General features: G+C 40.8%; 1 protein-coding gene across 1 annotated transcript in view; it reads left to right on the top strand.

Annotated features, from left to right (window-relative positions):
• cacna2d1 (calcium voltage-gated channel auxiliary subunit alpha2delta 1) overlaps positions 1-17,844 on the top strand; it is a 56,421-nt gene that overhangs the window by 10,611 nt on the left and 27,966 nt on the right. The window contains exons 4-7 of the mRNA XM_022754220.1: positions 10,216-10,275; positions 11,013-11,048; positions 11,970-12,099; positions 17,444-17,575. Coding sequence (XP_022609941.1) covers positions 10,216-10,275; positions 11,013-11,048; positions 11,970-12,099; positions 17,444-17,575 — 358 coding nt within the window. The remainder of the gene's footprint in view (positions 1-10,215; positions 10,276-11,012; positions 11,049-11,969; positions 12,100-17,443; positions 17,576-17,844) is intronic.

Below are 17,844 nucleotides of genomic sequence, written 5' to 3' on the forward strand. Positions count from 1 at the left end.
TTTACCACTTTGAGAGAGAGAGAGAGAGAGAGAGAGTGAGAGAGTGAGTCACCAAAAATGTTTGTCAAAAGCAGTTGACCACATTGTGAAAGTGTTTGATGTGCCTGGAGCTAGATCCAATTATTTCAACGCATCTCTCCCTCCCCTGTCCCCAGCCTGCTCTCTCTTTGTCTTGCTGTCTGTGTACACTGTAATTAAAAACTTAATTATTGATGCTGCAGAACTGCTAAAGTAAAAGGCGATCTGATAAAACACTGAAGACAGACATACAGAAGCTCATACATCAAGGTACCGTCCACAGTCCACCTTTTCCTCTCTCTCTCCTCTCTCTCTCTCTCTCTCTTACTAACAACCAGCAGCCACATATCTGCCGCAGTTGTTTGCTTTTGTTGGAACAATCTGCATGAGATGAATGTGTGTGGGTGTGTGTGTGTACAGTATTTGTGTGTATATGTGTGTGTGTGCAGTTCCATTCTCCTGAGGTGAAGAGCTGCTCTATCCAGTGACTAATGAGCTGGTCTACAACATTACTTAGAGTAATACCTCAGCCACCACCACTAAAACTCTACAGGACACGGGTGGCTCACTACTCTCTGACTCTGTGTGTGTGTGTGTGTGTGTGTGTGTGTGTGTGTGTGCGTGCGTGCGTGCGTGCGTGCGTGCGTGCGTGCGTGCGTGTGCGCACACGCGCAAGCACATTACTGTGTGTGTGAAGTGGTGTGGCTATGTGTAGGTTAGTCTGTGTGTCTTGAAAATGGTGTATTTTCCTTTTCCAGTGCTGGCATCATGATTACTGGTTACATTCATTATTGAAATTTATTGAAATCGTACATTTTCATGAGGCTGTCATTTTTGTACTAAACATTTTAATGGATGCAATCATCTGTGTATTAAAAGTGAACATCAAGTGATTGCTATTATTTCATAATGCCAGTCTTAGATACTTGCAAGCCTGCCATGGCTTGCATGTCCTGCAGCAGAATCCACTTCTCAGCTCTTCATGAAATCAGTATGTAGCAAACAATATTAGTCACCACAATATGCATCTGTGTTGCACTCCTTGAAGCTCTGAAGCTACCGTAAGTAGTGCATTTAGAAAAATATTGGCCAGAAGATGGTTGTTTTTTCATCAATTTTAATCATTTCATCAATTTCAACAGTCACAGTACTGTGAGTCACAAACCATAACAAGGATTTTGCTGCAGAGATAGATTGATAGATATATAGATAGATGATGCAAGTAAGGTCTCATCATTTACAGTCAGTGGAAGCAGATACACTGTATGGCCTATTCTGTGAGAGATCTCAATGTTACCTAGTATGGCATGGGCATCACACAGAGTGATCAAACTATAATATTGTGTCACACCGTTTGATAATACACAGCACATTTACAAGTGCCGTTTTACTGGAGAGGGTAAGGTCATTATCACCATATAACTGCTTTAAATAACTTGCAAAAACAATTGTCAGAAATATCTGCAATGAAATGTTAATGTTCTGTTTAATTTCGTACTGTTACAGACAGTCTCAATGCCACTGCCCCAGTTAACGTTCAGTCTTACAACACTGACAAAGTGATCATACATAATGTTGTGAAATAGTGTTTCTCCTGCAGATGTTCAACCTTCGTTTTCACTGCAGTAGCTGATTCCCCAGCTTCATCAGACATTTTGAGTAAAGAGCTCATGGCTTACAGGATCTGTCTCTTAAATGGGTGTCACAGTCACCACAAAGCTCTTCAGCTATGAAGCAATCCATTTTGTCACCAATAATGTCCCTGACACGCACATTACATGACATAACCAGACTTGTTGTCTGGTTATGTACTTGTTGTCTTTCATAAGATTACCTCTCCCCAGAATTTCCTTTTTCTTTTTTCTTTGTACACAATCTACTTGGATTTCCAGTCATGATGCCACCTTAAAGTCTACATTAGAGAGGAAAATCTGGTAAAAAAATTTGCTACCAATGTGTTTTGTACCTCTATGTAAACAACACATTTAGGATGTATAGTAGTTCTTCCAGCATATTTGAAAGAATTCTGTAAATGAACTTAAATAATTTTACTTGGCAGACACTCTCCTTTCATTGTAAACAAGACACAGTTCAGCACTCGTTTCTTTGCGAATTGTAAGCATGTCAACAACTATATCCTCTAGTAGTTATTTGTAATGTAATCCTAATCAGTCCCCTCCCCTTAATCGGAAGTGTGTGTTTCGTGTGTAATTTGTGCATGTGTTTAATAGAGTCGTTGTGCCCCAGGTGTTGGGCCATATTTTTATTAATCTGTTGCCTGCTGTCACAATGTTATAATAATGAGCACAAGATGTGACTTTATGATGTTGTCATGTGTGTGTGTATGTGTGTGCGCTAACGTAAGGCAGTAATGAGCAGAGGCTATGATACGATCAGAGATATTCCAGTCTCTAGAGCAGATGTTACTCAAACTCCCATCTCCGCTCTGTGCTGATCATACTAAGCAGACAAGAGGTGTCTGCATGTGTCTCTGTCTGTGTGCTTGCATTTGTGTTTATGAGTGTGTGTGACAGAAAGAGAGAGAGTGGGAGGGAGGAGTGCAGATGGGGAATTCTAACTAGACTTATGGTAGGCCAGGGGCAAATGTCCAATACATTCATGGAGAAGAAATCCAAACTGTGTTGGTAGATCAGGATGTGCTCACGTTGAATACTTGATTTGGACACAGCTATGACCTTTTGCTCTCAAGAGATGAGTTTTTTTTTTCATATCTGATGATAATCAACACAAATTAAATGTGACATGTAGCATTTTTCAGAATCAATATTGGGATACTCTGTTATAATTACAGTAATCGAGATGTAACAAGATAATTAGTAGTTTCTGTCTTACACCACTTTGAGATAATGTTTCTAAACCACAATCCATGTCAACTTTGTGGCTTTCTGACACTGTTTCTAAGCATTTCCTTTTGACTGGTTAGATTGTTTGAAAATTTAAAAAAGGATATCAAAAAAGGACTCAAATGGCTGTTTGAGGCTGGCTCCAAAAGTGAGAGTCAATCCTCATAGACTCCCATATGATAATGTGCAACTTTACAGCAGGAATAAACATGTTAACAGCCTGGGACAAAAAATATTGTTGGTCTCTATAACTAATTTCCCCCTTCATGGCAACTGTATAGAGTGTGAATTTTTATACAACCCAACCATTTTAATTTTATTAAGGCTTAAAGTTCTGTATAATTGAGGGTGTTCTGCTTTGAGCGACAGGTGGGTGAGCGTATGCTTGCCACAAACACCTCTTCCATCTTGATATAAGTGTATGAGATGAACTTACAGAAAGTTTCAACTGAATCTGCAGCTCATCTTGGCTTTACACTTTAAAGTGAGTTTCAGACAGTTTGAGTTTGGACAAGAAAACCAACTGTACACTACCTGCAGCATCAAACAACTAGCTGGTGAACATAGTTAGTGAGAGATCTCTGCCATCGCTCTGCCACCAGGAGATTTACTGTGGTTAGAGGAGCAAAACATCAATGACTTGTGGTCCCCAGCTGATGACCTGATCAGGCCCATCGAGGTGTTCATTCTGGCTTCCCCTAAGCGGAGGCCTCACTGGAAGAGCACTCCAAGGCACCAGTGGAGGTGCGGCAGGCAGCAATGCCCAGCAGGCAGTCATCAACTTGTATGGCAAACTGAGTGAAGCATTTAGCAGCTAAGGAGTCAGATATTTCCCTTAGGAGACCAAACACACCGCAAACAGAAGGGTGAAAATTGAATTTACATTTGCTAGGGGGCCAGACATATGACTCTAAATGAATGCTAATGTTGCTCTGTAACTGCTGGATGAGTAAAACAACCAACTATTTGCTAACAGTTTGACACCTTAAAAAGTGATGATATGTCAGTGTTGGGTTCACAACTTCCGCTGACCTCAAGTGGCCCAAAAAATCGGTTGTTGCAGGTTTAAAGACATTTATAACTACGGACTCAATGCCTTATTAAAAAGGGAACAAAAAGCCAATGAGCATTTATTAGTGATTACTAACATTTAAAACTGCATTATTACCGAATAACAGAGCTAGTAGGATTTTTCACAAATTGGAAATACAAAAGTTGTTCCTATTAAAGGCTTATAACTGGTGAATAAAGTATCAGTAAATTGTCATAAACCATTGATGAATCCATTAGGTATAACTTTTTCAAGAATGCCTTTTTAAAAAGTGGCCTCTTCTTTTCATATTTTACATCAGAAGAACATTAGTCTCAGTGATTCAGTGTTGTTAACAAAGATTGCCTGTGAAATTTGATCAGGTGACATACTATATAATATGCTGTTTGAACAGCAGGAGATACACACGTTTCTGACATACTCATGTGTAAGTAAAAGAGTCAAGGGGAGGGGATGAAACGGGGAGCAGCTGTAGATTTACTGTTCCCATCGGAGGGTTTGGCCTCTGAGAGAAGCCATGTGGAGCGGCACGGCTCTCCCCTGGGCTCTCACAGCTGCAGATACCTCTGCTCTTTCTGTCTGTCTGATGCTGTCTCTCTCTCTCTCTCTCTCCCTTCACTCATCTCTCCTCCTTTTCCTTCAATCCTTGCATCCCTTTCTTTCTGTCGCCCTCCTTCTCCAGTCTCCTGTAACTCTCCTGTGTCCAGCTCTTGGCCTTTAGCCACAGTTCTCTGTCAAACTGGAATTTGAAATCAACCTTTCTTTATCTGTTCTGACCTCTGTCTCTCTCTTATCATGCTGCCTCCTTTCTCAAACGGAATATATCTTTCCTTTCCCTACAACTCTCCTCTTTACTCTTCTGTACCCTTTTGTATTACTCCTCTCTGACACTTTCCTCCTGTCTGCCCTGTTCTTTCATTTGACACTGTCCATCTCCCCCATTCTACATTTCTTGTCTCACCCAGGTTTCCTCTTATTTCCTGCGGATCGTTTTTCATCTCCATTGCTTCTGTTATTCGTCTTTACATGCGCACAGTAATACAATGTATACATCAGACATTTGTTTGTCCTTCTCAAAAGCTAGATAAAGTCTCCATCATTTTGTATTATAAACTCCCACCCACCCTTCTATATATATCTGTATCTCTCTCTCCATCATCCCTCTGTTCAGTCTCGTAAGCTAAGTTTTAATGAGCTACGAACACTGCGATCATGCTGAGTCTGAGTACTGTTTTTCTCTCTTTGGGCTGTCCTTTCCATTAATCCATCTGCTCATAATTTATGTCTTTCCCTCTTTCCTTTTCAGACTCCTCTATCTTCTGCTTCTTATGCTGACCCTTCAAACCTCCCCCATTTTTTTTTTACTTTTTTTTGCCATCCCTTTGAGTTTGGACTCATTATGGGGAAAAGATAACCGGCATTCATGAATGTGGACACGCTGTCAGAAAAGAAAAAGGGAAAGATAGGACTGGATGTGGGTGTTAATGATCTTTTAGACCGTTACAACTCTTGTGAGTATTGCTTTGTTGTCTGTGGGAGAAGGCAGTGTGCTCTGAATGGCCCATTGATTTCAGGTGTGTGGAACCTTTAGTCACACACACACACGCACACACGCGCACACATACATGCACGCGCGCGCACACACACACACAGGGAGTCTGGGAGGCTCTGTGAGGTTTAGCAGAGCCTGTCTCATCTTCCCTGTCTATCCTTTAAGCTGTGTTCTGCTTTCTCACTAAATGCATGGCGGGCTGCCCTGGCAGAATGAGCTAAGACTGGTGAGAGCAGGGCTAGCAGGTAGGACCCCAATTGCATCCAACACTCAGGCCAGCTCCAAATGTTTCTGTGGCTCTCGGTGGCTGCAGCATAATGATCTCATACATCAGGCCACATGGAGAGTGGAAGGTGCATGAAATGAGAAATACTATATTATGCGCCCTATTTGGCTCTTGGAATATTGATAGGCACAACAGTTGTTGCGGTCATCATTTGGCCATTTTTATGTCCAACTGGGATTAAGATATAGCTAACCAACTTGTATCAGCAATGCTGCCTGTGGATAGTATTGAAGGTTTTTGCCTCCTAGGATTAGATTTCATGATTCTTAATGAATTTCTTCTCTTCTTTGCTCCTTTTTCTCACTCAAGCACCTCATTCCTTTAACAGCTCCACCTCCCTACCTCACCAGAGCCAATTTCCTGGTCTCCAATCTATGAAGCCCTCTTTCCCCATTAAGGCTGTAGGGGAGTGGTGGCTCTCCTTGGGTCTCCAGTGGTCATCAAGTGACAGAGTGGGCTTATTATGGTGTGGAGCTTGGGTATCTATACTATAGTAAGTGAGAGGAAGACTAATGAGCGGTTAGATCAAGCATGCTACAGGGAGTGTGTTATGTACTCCCATTAAATAAACCATTGTAGTGCTACATTTGTGTGTTTCAATAAGGCAACTATGCCTTCTAATCAACTGGCAAAGACGGAAACTTGCAGTAGCTCTGTAATGAACTGGTGAACTGTCACTCAGGAAGCGGCCTCATCGAATCAAGACTCTGTAGTCTAGAGAGGATTTGATTGTGCTATTGCTTTCTTTGGGTAGCCTGATAACCTATCTGTGTGTATGTGTTTGACAAAGAGAAAGACAGAGAGGGATGCAGAGAAAAAGAGAAGGGTAATTAGGTATCTTTCCTCACACACTCCTCCTCAACCTCCCCCATATCTCCCAGAGGGGAGAGGAGCCTCGTCAAAGCCCTGTCATGAATTTTTAACAACCCTGTCGGTCTGCTCTCGTGTGTGTGTGTGTGTGTGTGTGTGTGTGTGTGTGTGTGTGTGTGTGTGTGTGTGTGTGTGTGTGTGTGTGTGTGTGTGTGCGCGCAGATTTACATGTGCATAGATTTACATGTGCACGTTCATATACAGTGCGAAGGAGAAGGGTATTTTGACACAAAATACTATAGGCCGATATTGTCCTATAATGTCTAGACATGTTCCGGTCCCTTTTTTTCCTTACCGATTAAAAACAATTTTAAGAGCTGTATACTACTAACCCTGTAGGGATGTGAGATGATTGCTGCCATTGCTGTATGACATGGCACCAAAGGTTAAACATGAATGCCAGAGAATCTTTCTTGTTACAGTTGAAACTGCTCATAGTGATCACAGTTGCAGTGATCAGCTTCTTGTATGGATCAAAAAGCGCTTGGTATAGAATCAGTCCTAGACGAATGCTGTTAAAATTCTTTGTTTGTAGTAATCAAGTATTCCACTTACAGTGTTCATTTTGGGTGTTTTCACACTTGACAAAATATGGAAGAAGAATTTAAAACTACTGCAAACTGTCGTGCTCTTCGACTGTCTCTCATCTCACCACACGTTTCTCAGTCAGTAATTCGAGCCACAGTGATTGGCTGAGTGACATCACGTGACCAGTACCTATTAAAACAGACACACACAGTCAACATTTAATAATTCTCAGTAATTTAAAGGTTATAGTCTGGATCCAGGACAGTATCTGGACCCAGACCGCTGTCTGCCCATGAGTGACCTCAGCCAATGGCAAATGTTACGCTATTATCAGAAATCAATTATTTTTGGCGGCTCTATAACGGTAGCTGCCACTGGCTGCCCAGCTCAACTTCCTGTGTAGGCTACTGTTTTAGATCAGCGAGGAAGAATTTATTCCCAGGGAAACTGCTGTTTTATCTGGGTGTGAAACAATAAAGTTTATCAGTACATTACATGGTATTGGATCGGTGCATAGACTCCCTTACTTTCCGATTCCTGATCCAGTATTTTAGGCAGTATCAGAGGCATTTCTGATACTAGTATTGGAATTGGAACAACTCTATTAATGTCACATAAATTGTTAGACTGTATAATATATGAAGTATTGAACAGCAGTTGCTAACACTCATTTATCATATCACATACAACATGCCGAGAGAGAAGTCCTGGACCAAAGGAAAGATCTGTAATCAATATCCATATGATCATGTGCCTCTCTGTGTTTCTGCATGCATTTGCCGTGGTACAGTGCTATAAACATATAACAACATATTGCAAGAGGTGGTCTTGATTTATACCCAGGTGATAACACTCATATGTGACATAATCATAATGTGATGTTACATTGACATTAGCTGACATTCGACATTAGCTCAATGACAAGACCTCCTGCAATTGGCCTTTTCAGCATTGATATGAACTGCTGCCCTCGCTCTCCCTCAGGTGGCACATGATTCCAGCCTTAAATCCCATCTTCTCTTTTTTCATGAAACCATTATTGAATAAAAAAGAAAAATATGAAGAACCAGGGTTTTGTTTAGAAAGTTGTCAAACCTTGGGTGTATCTGCAGCTGAGGTGCCACTGAATTGAATTAACAAGAACAGAATGGGATTTTTATACGACCACCCAGTTCTATCTGGGTTCTTCTTACATACACTGTAAACTGTAAAACATTGGTAAAGCAGTCTCGTACTGATACTTGTTCTTGCAAAGTTACATCTTGTTGGTGCAAAGTTATCATAGATGTGGAGATTCTAAAAGAACAAGATACTAAATATCTGTTGGAATTATGTGGCTCTACATCACACATTTTCAGATTAATCATAAAATTAAATATTTATTTATATATAAAATACAAAAATATTTCAATTACAGCAATGGATTCAGACCTGCAGACCAAGTCACCGAAATAGTTTTAACGCCATCTGTGTCGGGTGAAAACAACCGTCAGCGTCGTGCATTTGATGGACACACTTTGTAAATGGAAATCATATGATTCAGTGCTTGACGCGGTGATAGAACACATTATTTTTGTGCATGGTGAACATGGTGCGTAATAATTTCATGATCACTATTTTGTGTTGGGGCGTGTGTGTTTATGGCTGGAATAGGGTGTATATTTAGCTGCTGACAGCCAGTGCAGAGGAGGTGGAGACAGGTCTGGAACAGAGCCCAGGACTCGAGGCCAAAGGGATGGGACTGTTGATCAAGAATGGAACCATTGCCGACAGCAGACACATGGTCACAGACTCACACATACACATTCATACCCACACTCAGTAAAAGCACAGAATTACATATACTATAAGCATCGCATCCAGGGTTTACTCCTGCACAGGTCTGGCATGCCTGATGTTATGCTTTCCTACTTTCGCAGTCCAACAGATGAATATCAGAATGACATTCAGCTGTAAATACAGTTTATCTTCATTAGTTCAAATAGCTTTGATTAATTCATAATACATCCCTCAGTGGAGTTTCTCTGACACCATCCCAACCTTGCTGTTGTGAAGGAAGGCAGTGTGTCAGACAGGTTGATTTATTTAAGGGCAATCCTTTCCTCCACAGGCTTGTCATTACCCTGTAGAGTCTGAGCAGGGCAGGCCAGGGCCAGGCCAAGGTTTGATCAGTGTGGATTTGCCTGGGTGAACATATATACAGTTGTGCAAAAGGGTTTGTTTTGGTTTGCTTCTTGGCCTTGCTGTCTTCCTTGGGAACACGCTGTTATTTTATTCAAGCCCCTTACCTTTTCCATATCAATGTACCTGCCAATAAAAGTGAAGCTTTGAGGAGGAAATTTAAGTAATGATGGTTGAATTATTTCACCTGTCAACTATGTTTCATTATGTTCTTGTAAGGGTTATTCTTAATTTTGCAGTTACAGCCACCATTTGTTCCCGCACTGATAAATACAGTATGTGCACTTTAGTTTGTGTGTTGTCCTTTTTATTGCTTGTACTATGTAATATGTTTTCCAGTGCGATAAATCGTATCATTTCCCAGTACGAGTGTGTGTGTGTGTGTGTGTGCACGGTAGAGAGATAGAGCAAAGGTGAGGTCAATTACATTTATATCCCCTTGTTATTTAGAAGTATCCAATTTGATTGACAGCCTCTCAGTTAGTAATCCACTTGCTCTTTATTCAATGATCTGCCATTTCTTACACTGTTGACCCCCCTTTTTCTCTTAATTCCTCTCTCTTTCACCCTCTCTGTCTCTCACACACACACTAACACTATCCTCCTACAGTACAACCTTTTCATTCTGACATTATGACACTCTGCGGTGTGGCCTTTAGCGAACAGTGCTGTAAGACCGTGATAGCCCTGTGGTTTGAGCTGTGCGAGTGAGATCATCATCATTTCTCTGTCTCTGGGATGGTCTCCATCGTGCCTTTTAACGTACTCTCTTTTGCTCAGGTTTTCTATAATTAGACTGAAGCAGTGAAGGAGGCATGCCTTGTGCAGTTTCCAATCTAAATCCCTGTCATATTTCACTCCCCAGAAACTGGCCACAGCTGCTGAGAAATTCCAGATGGAGCATCAGTGGAAAGACGAGTTTGAGGTAACAGAAAGACACAAAAATACAGACAAATGCTCGCACAAGCATGTAGGAATACCTACATAATATACATGTGTAGGTTTTATGTGTGTGTGTTATATATAGTATGGTGGTAAAACGGGGAGATACACAGACACACAAACATTACAGAGGGGTGTATTCTGGATTTACTGGCAATAAATTCATTTGATTGTCCAAGTAGGTTTTATTATGTTTGCGTTTGTCATCAGCAGTGATTACAGCTCCATTAGTAAATAGGCTTATTGCATATTATACACTGTTATGACACACTATGCCTCTCATTTCAGATGACAGATACTCTGCTTTCTAAGAACCACCGTGGCAGACTATTGTAACGGAGGTGGTCAGGAAAAATACTTGTCAGAGAGACAGTTATATATGTGTTTAAGATGTGAATTACTATATTGCTTTCTCAATGGCAGGGAAATGCTTCCCTGGAGCATTGCAAATGGCTCCGGGCGCACAGACACAGATGTAAAAAGAGGAACACTCTGCACACTCAGCTTAACTCATACAGTATTCATTCGACTGGTGGTGCAGACCAGTGTCTATTAACATAAAACTGGAGAATTAACTAATGGAGTTGCCTGCCAACAAAATAAAGAACTGTTTAGAAATGTATTAAGCATTTCATCATTACATAAATGTTACGTGTCTTTGTGCAACACCCTAAAGCACACACTGAGTGATATTTGTGCTTGTGTGTGACTTGTTTACAGGATGATGAAATCTCCTATTACAACGCAAAGGACAATGTGAGTGTGCTTTTTTCCCCCTTCTGCCTATTTGCTCTCCTTCCATTTAAGCCCTTGCAAACACACAGGTCACACTTGGACATGGGCCAGTAATATGGTTTTGCTACAAAGCACCCTCTCTCTCGTGTCCTCCCTTTCACCCCCTCATCCTCCCTCCTCTCCTCCATTTTTTCTTCCTCTATTCACGTCTTATTTTTTCTCACTCTCAGTTTCTATCATGGCCTCAGCCTTTTACTGCAATTCCTCCCTCTTTTGCCTCCTCTCCACGCTTTTTTTCCCCCATGTAGCTTCCTCTCCGTCATCCCTCCTCCCTCCCTCTCTCAGGTGAAGAGGTTTCTGCCATGTTCTTCTCTAATTGACAGATGAGATGTATGAGCTGGCTACACTGCTGCTTTATTAGGAAGTAACTGTTCACACTCACTCCCCCTCCCCCCAGCTTGCTCTTTCCTCTCTCTCTCTTCCTTGCTACCTCACTCCCTCTCTACCATGCATTCTTTCCTCCATATCTCATCATGCTTTTCTTCATCCATCTCCTACATTTGTCTGCGCTGCTCTCATTGATGTAAATTGGTGAACGCACGGCAGGAGTTATAAATCTCCACAAGGTGCACAGACAATCTGGCTGTCTCCTGCTTCCCCTCCCCAGTGAAGATGATGAAAAGAAAAAAAAGCAAGATTTCATCAAGCATACAGTTGATGATGCTATATTTTCTTAAACAAGTTGTGAGGGTTTGAAAAGTGCAGCGATGACATTATCATGTCAGACTTATCATTAAGGCATAAAGCTTTTAAACAAACCCACAAATTGTGGGTACCTCATAGCATGCCTCAGCAAATAGAACAAAGAGGCTCTGTATGATGTCTTAAACTCATGGTCAGCATTACTGTCTGCATCTTGATTGTTTTTTCTTTCCCTCCCAGCTGGATGCAAATGAGACAGAGGGAAGAAAATACAGGATTCGACCAGACTTTAAAGAGGACCCATCATTTAGGCGTTTGACTGATCACAATCACACAGCTGTCCACATCCCAACTGACATCTATGATGGCTGTGAGTACACATCCAACAACACACAACCCCAGTGGTAACCATGGATACAATTGACACACCCACCCATTATGAAATGTTGTTTACAGACTGCGCCTCTAGCAAATTTGCCCGTAGCTAAATGATGGTTTAAAAAAAAAAAAAATTGACACAGCATAATCGGATCTTCCCCTGTGCTCTACTGTATCTTGGCCGAGTTGTGTGTCCTTGGGATGTAAATGAACACCCTCTGTTCTTTTCTAATGAAAGAGATTGATGTGATGATGATGATGATGATGATGATGATGATGAAGGTGATGATGATGATGATGATGATGATGATGATGATTTCAGCCTTTGTCTCAGCAAACCTCCAAGCATGAGTGTGGGAATGCATTTTCTTTTCAAGAAAGGTTTTGATAATGAGTCCTTTGATTGAACCTGTTCATGTGTTCTGAGGTGTGTAATTAATAGCTTTTAAAGCATAATGCAATTATAAATAAAAGTTTTGTTTGATACAAACTCTAGCTGTGATCTCACATAATACACATGGCTATATATTTTACATAGTCCTGTAGGTTTTCTACATTTTCCAAGAGTACAAGAGTAAAGGTTCTATTTAGAAATGTGTCTTTTCTTCACAGTATAATAAATATACCAATTTTATATTTAGTTATAGATAGTGCTTACACTTTATTCTGTGAAATCAAACAAGGAGCCTGTACTATATTTTCCCTTGCTCTGTTAGCATTTTTTTTAGCATTACTGTTATAAAGTAGAATGTGGGCCATTTTATGTCTGATGGTTGTGTGTATGTGTAAAACTATCCAAGATTATATGAAACATATGTGCATCTGTTAAAGAGTGTATTTGCCCAGTTTTTTATAAAAGTACATTTCTGATCATTTCATCATCAGGTGCTGACATTTACCTTGAGTGGTTCAGAATAATTTGATACTCCAGAGTCCATCTGACATTAGCACAGCTCAAGTTGAATGTAAATGACTTAAGGATGGTCTGTCGAATATCTTAACTGTGGCCTGAATTATGTATTATATTTGAATGGCTTTCTTTTCTTCTATTTTTACATTTGGAGCACTTGGGTGATGCATTTATCATAGTGTGACAGGAGAGAGAAAGAAATTCAGTGCCTTGCTTCAGGATACTTCACCAGGACACACAGTTCATGATAAGTTTAAACACAAGACCAATTACAGGAGAGTTTCTCTAACCACCAGGCTACACTGTGGCTGCTTGGCTTCATGATGTGTGTCTTTGTGAGACTGGCTATCTGTGTGTGAGTGTGTGTCTGTGTGTGTATGTGTGTGGGTGTGTGTGTGTGTGTGTGTGTGTGTTTAGATATTCAGTAATTAGCGTACAGTAGGATGTGGTGCGTCAGCAGTGACTTGGAGGGACAGCTGAATGGAGTGACGTCCTCAGCATGGCCCTCAGCCTGCTGGGGAACCGTCTGGCCCCAAGGTTACGTACTTCACCTTTCCAGTGACCCCAGACACAAGGGCAGAAATGAGGGCTGGGGATTGACACACACTGTTGGCAGGGTCTGCTATCTGTAAAAGTGCAAGCCTGCTTTATTAGCATGCTTTTGAACTCGTTGTGACTTTGTCATTTTTTTCCCAGAGACACCTATCTGGCCATATTCTGGGCTGGGTGCCATGAATGCTCACACTCCCTTTCTTTCAAGGATGCTGTTTATTGGTAACCTGTAATGAGTATGCATAGATACACTGAGCTGCTAGTGTGTGTGTGTGTGTGTGTGTGTGTGTGTGTTTTGAGTTTGAGACCAGGTTAGAATTAGTTAGGCTAGAGCAGGAGTCTCCAGCCTCTCAAAGTGAAAGTGACTGAGAGCTACTTATGTCTATTATTAGTTACATTTATTCACATATTGTATCAAAACACTGATATCCAAACCCAACCATCTGCCTTTTAAACTCACATAAGTGTTAATTTTTGTGTCTAAAATCTGAGTCATAATTAATTCAAACCTGAACATACAGACATGATACACATATTCTTAGATTCAATGTGATTTACAATCTCCAGTAATACAATTATGTCTGATGTCCATTGCAAATAAACGGTTGATAAATCTGCTAATGGATCTGAGGAGAAAGAAGCTCCTTATAACCCCAGAATCCTCACGTTTTGAAGTTTTCTTCAATATTAAAGTAATCCAGTGATAGTTGTCACTGCATCCGATGGTGCATAGCAAACAGGAGCTTATAATAGCTAATTCAGCATGCTTATGTTGTACCTCAGAATGTAACTCACTTAATCCATGGCAATTTATTTCCTGTTCCTTGGAAAGGTTTAGTTAATATCTGTTCTGGAGGTGACTTTTAAGTTTTAATATAACATTATTCAAAAGAGTTGCTAACACTGCACGTCACCTGCGGTATACCTCACGTGAACAAACTTGACAGCAGCATAACTCCATTTTGCTAAACGCTGTTTAACAAATAATAATTTGCTGTCAGAGAGTGGTGAGGCGTCTGTGTATTTACTGTTGTACTATACATCCATGATTTGTACCTACTATATTCTCTGAACCTCTGGATGAGCTACTCTAAGACAGGGCGCAAGTTACTGGTGGCTCACGAGTGACATGTTGGAGACCCCTGGGCTACAGTTAGAGTAGGGGTTAAGATCTGGCATATAGTGCTGATAAAAAATGAATGTTCTCCCCATATGAACAGTGAGAAAGTGTGGACACACATGGAGGAGAATGTGTTTTGTATTCCTGGGGAAAAAAAAAAAGAGACAGAGGATTCATACGTTATTGAGGTTTCAACTCTTCAATTTGATCTCCACCCTATAAATGTTCCAGGAATAGCCTTTGCTCAGCTGGAGAAAATTGGATTTTCTGAGTAAAGTGGAAGGCAAGTTTATGAAATCACCTTCTATAGGCAGCAGCACATCACGTGTGTGGGACGAACGTACGATACGAGACGGACCTTCAGATGACAGACAGATCACCACGAAAGCCACATCTGGTGGTCCAGGGAAGGACAGAGTGTATGAGACAAAGAGACGGAGAGATACACTGTGCGACAGACAGACAAGAAAATGTTTGAATTCAGCAGTGTTGCTTATGGTTACAGAAGCCAAAAATGTATGTATACAATATATATGACACCTCACGGCTAGATACCGTTGAACAAAAAAATTGAAGAGTAGATATATGATATTTCTCTCCTTCCAGATACCATGCTAGCTAGCAGTTTTCATTCATTCTTCCAGATGAACAGAAAAAAAACAGCCGACAAAAAAGACATCAACCCTCAAAGTGACAGAAAGAGAGATGGAGATTAAAAAGTATTCAGTCCAAAATGACACTTGTTTTTTAATGTAGGAAGAATGCAGTTTTTAAAATTTAATTTTATTGAAAAAAAATACATTCTTTTATTCAGGCTGAGACAGTCTGATATTCCCTAAATATTTTTTATTGTTAAAATATAATATAGTCTTTTATAGTCAGCATCCCTTGTTATTGATAGCCCAACACGTCTGGCTGTGGCCCAGTATACTGTACACACCAGCCTGTGCTGTGAGTGTTTTCTCACTGCTCTACTTTAGCAGTAACATCACCTTGCCCAGGCTTCACTCTGCTCTGGTTTGCTGTTGTGACCTTCTCATCACAATCAGCTCAAGCTTTGGTTCGGTTTTTTAAATGGATTAAACAAATGAGATATAACATGTTCACTCTGAGCTTAAGAGGTGCTGGCAGTCAGGTACGGTTACCTTTGGACAGACCCAGGCTAAATGTTACCCCGTATTTTCTGTTTAAATGCTAAGCTAAGCAACAAGCTGCTGGCTGTAGCTACACAGTAGCGTTGTGGATGACACATATCACTACATCAGAGTGAGTTTTTCTTTAGTGGACCTAGCATTCCTTCGTAAGTAATTTGATGACTGAGTACATAGGAGATGTACTACTTATCCGTATTTAAAGCACTGGAAATAACGTACTATTCAATGTTAAAGAGAACCCATGTTGCATTTGTAAGTGAATTATACTGCACCTGTGATGTCCCAACTAGATGAAGTCATCACTGGGTGTAGATTCAGTGTGGCATCAAAGCCATGCCGAGTGGAGCCAGGGAATTCATTAGTGTCAGTGGCAATATGGGCGACTGGAGGATACTGTATCCACGATGAAGCAGCAGTGGAGTTTAGTTTATTAAATATTATGACTAACTCAGGAGCACTCAAAAGCACTGGAAATATATAAAAAAAACAAAACAACATACAGTATTCTATCGGTAGTATTACTACTGGGTTAGATGTTGGCATACTTGTGTAGCACTGTATTTTGTACGTATATGTGTATCTTCTGTATCTTACTATGTAGCTATAGTCAAATAGCTATTAGTGGGCCTGTGTGTAGGTAGCTATCTACCTGTCTGTCTTCATCAGTCTTTGTTTTAAAATCACAGGTACAGTTTGTAATTTTCTCATTACTTAACAAGGCATGTGGTGTTATTTTCTCTCCTTTTCCCTTTAAAACTACACTTAATGAGGAAAACACATTAGTGAGCGCACACACTGCATGTTCTCTCTTTCTCTCTCTCCCTTTCTATAATAAAAAAACATGCACTCCTGGCAACCGGGGCTTCATTAACTCTCCCCTCTAGAGGCATGCATGCAAATGAACAGTATTTGCTTTGCACATCAATGAGCCACGTCACACTCAACACAGGATACCAATCTATCTCACACATACGCACACTTACACATACGCACAGGCATTCTCATACAGAGTCACTTAAAACAAATACCTGTACAATATTATATACAATACTAGTATATAGAAAAGAAGAAATGAAAGGAGGGGTAAAAGAAGAGCAGTAGGGAGACAGACAGAGCAAAGATAGAGTTGGGGCAGAATGTGCTGTGTCTCCATCCATCATAGTGAGTGTTATGTGGCTCTGAGCTGTCTGGGTGCTGTGTCATTACATCCATAATGCCTGTTGCCTCTCACAGCACACACCATCAATCACACACATGCACACATACAAACACGCACGCACGTGCACACACAGGTTATCGGGTGTTTCAGGTACCATTAAACACAGTTTAATTTTTGTCAGTGCAAACCTACTACTTGCCAGAATACTATTCCTCAGTAATTGTTCCTAAATATCACCACTGGCTATGACTGGGTGCTGCTGGCCTCATATTTGCTCATGTGTCCCGCTGGGCGAGTAGGCCAACACTGAGCGGGCCTGTGTGCGAATTTTAATGAATGTGTTAATCTAAGAAGTCCACATGTCTTTGCTGCAAGCTCACCTGCACTGCTTTTTGTTTATGTGTATGTTGTGTGATGTGTTATGTCTGTGTGGTTTTCCAGCTACCATTGTTCTGAATGAGCTGAACTGGACGGAGGCACTGGAGGAGGTGTTTAGAAAGAACAGAGAGGATGACCCGACTCTTCTCTGGCAGGTGTTTGGTAGCGCTGCAGGCCTGGCTCGCTACTACCCAGGTAAAAAAAGAAAAAAAATTCATATCTTCTATCTTCCTATCTTCAATTTGATGCTGTGTGTGTCCTTCCTTATCAAATTGCAGCTTCACTCTTCAGCTGATTCTTATTTTGTTGACCTACGATACAGCATGTAGCTTTTAATCATAACTAGGGAATATATTCACAAGTTTGTTCACACATCACTGGGCAAATAACCTCAATAAGTAATCTCCATTGCTCAACTTGCACAGATTTTATATGTGATGCCATAGTGTCATACTATCTTTAAC

The sequence above is a fragment of the Seriola dumerili genome, unplaced genomic scaffold (assembly GCF_002260705.1).
Source record: "Seriola dumerili isolate Sdu_G_001 unplaced genomic scaffold, Sdu_1.0 BDQW01000219.1, whole genome shotgun sequence".
Taxonomy (NCBI): domain Eukaryota; kingdom Metazoa; phylum Chordata; class Actinopteri; order Carangiformes; family Carangidae; genus Seriola; species Seriola dumerili.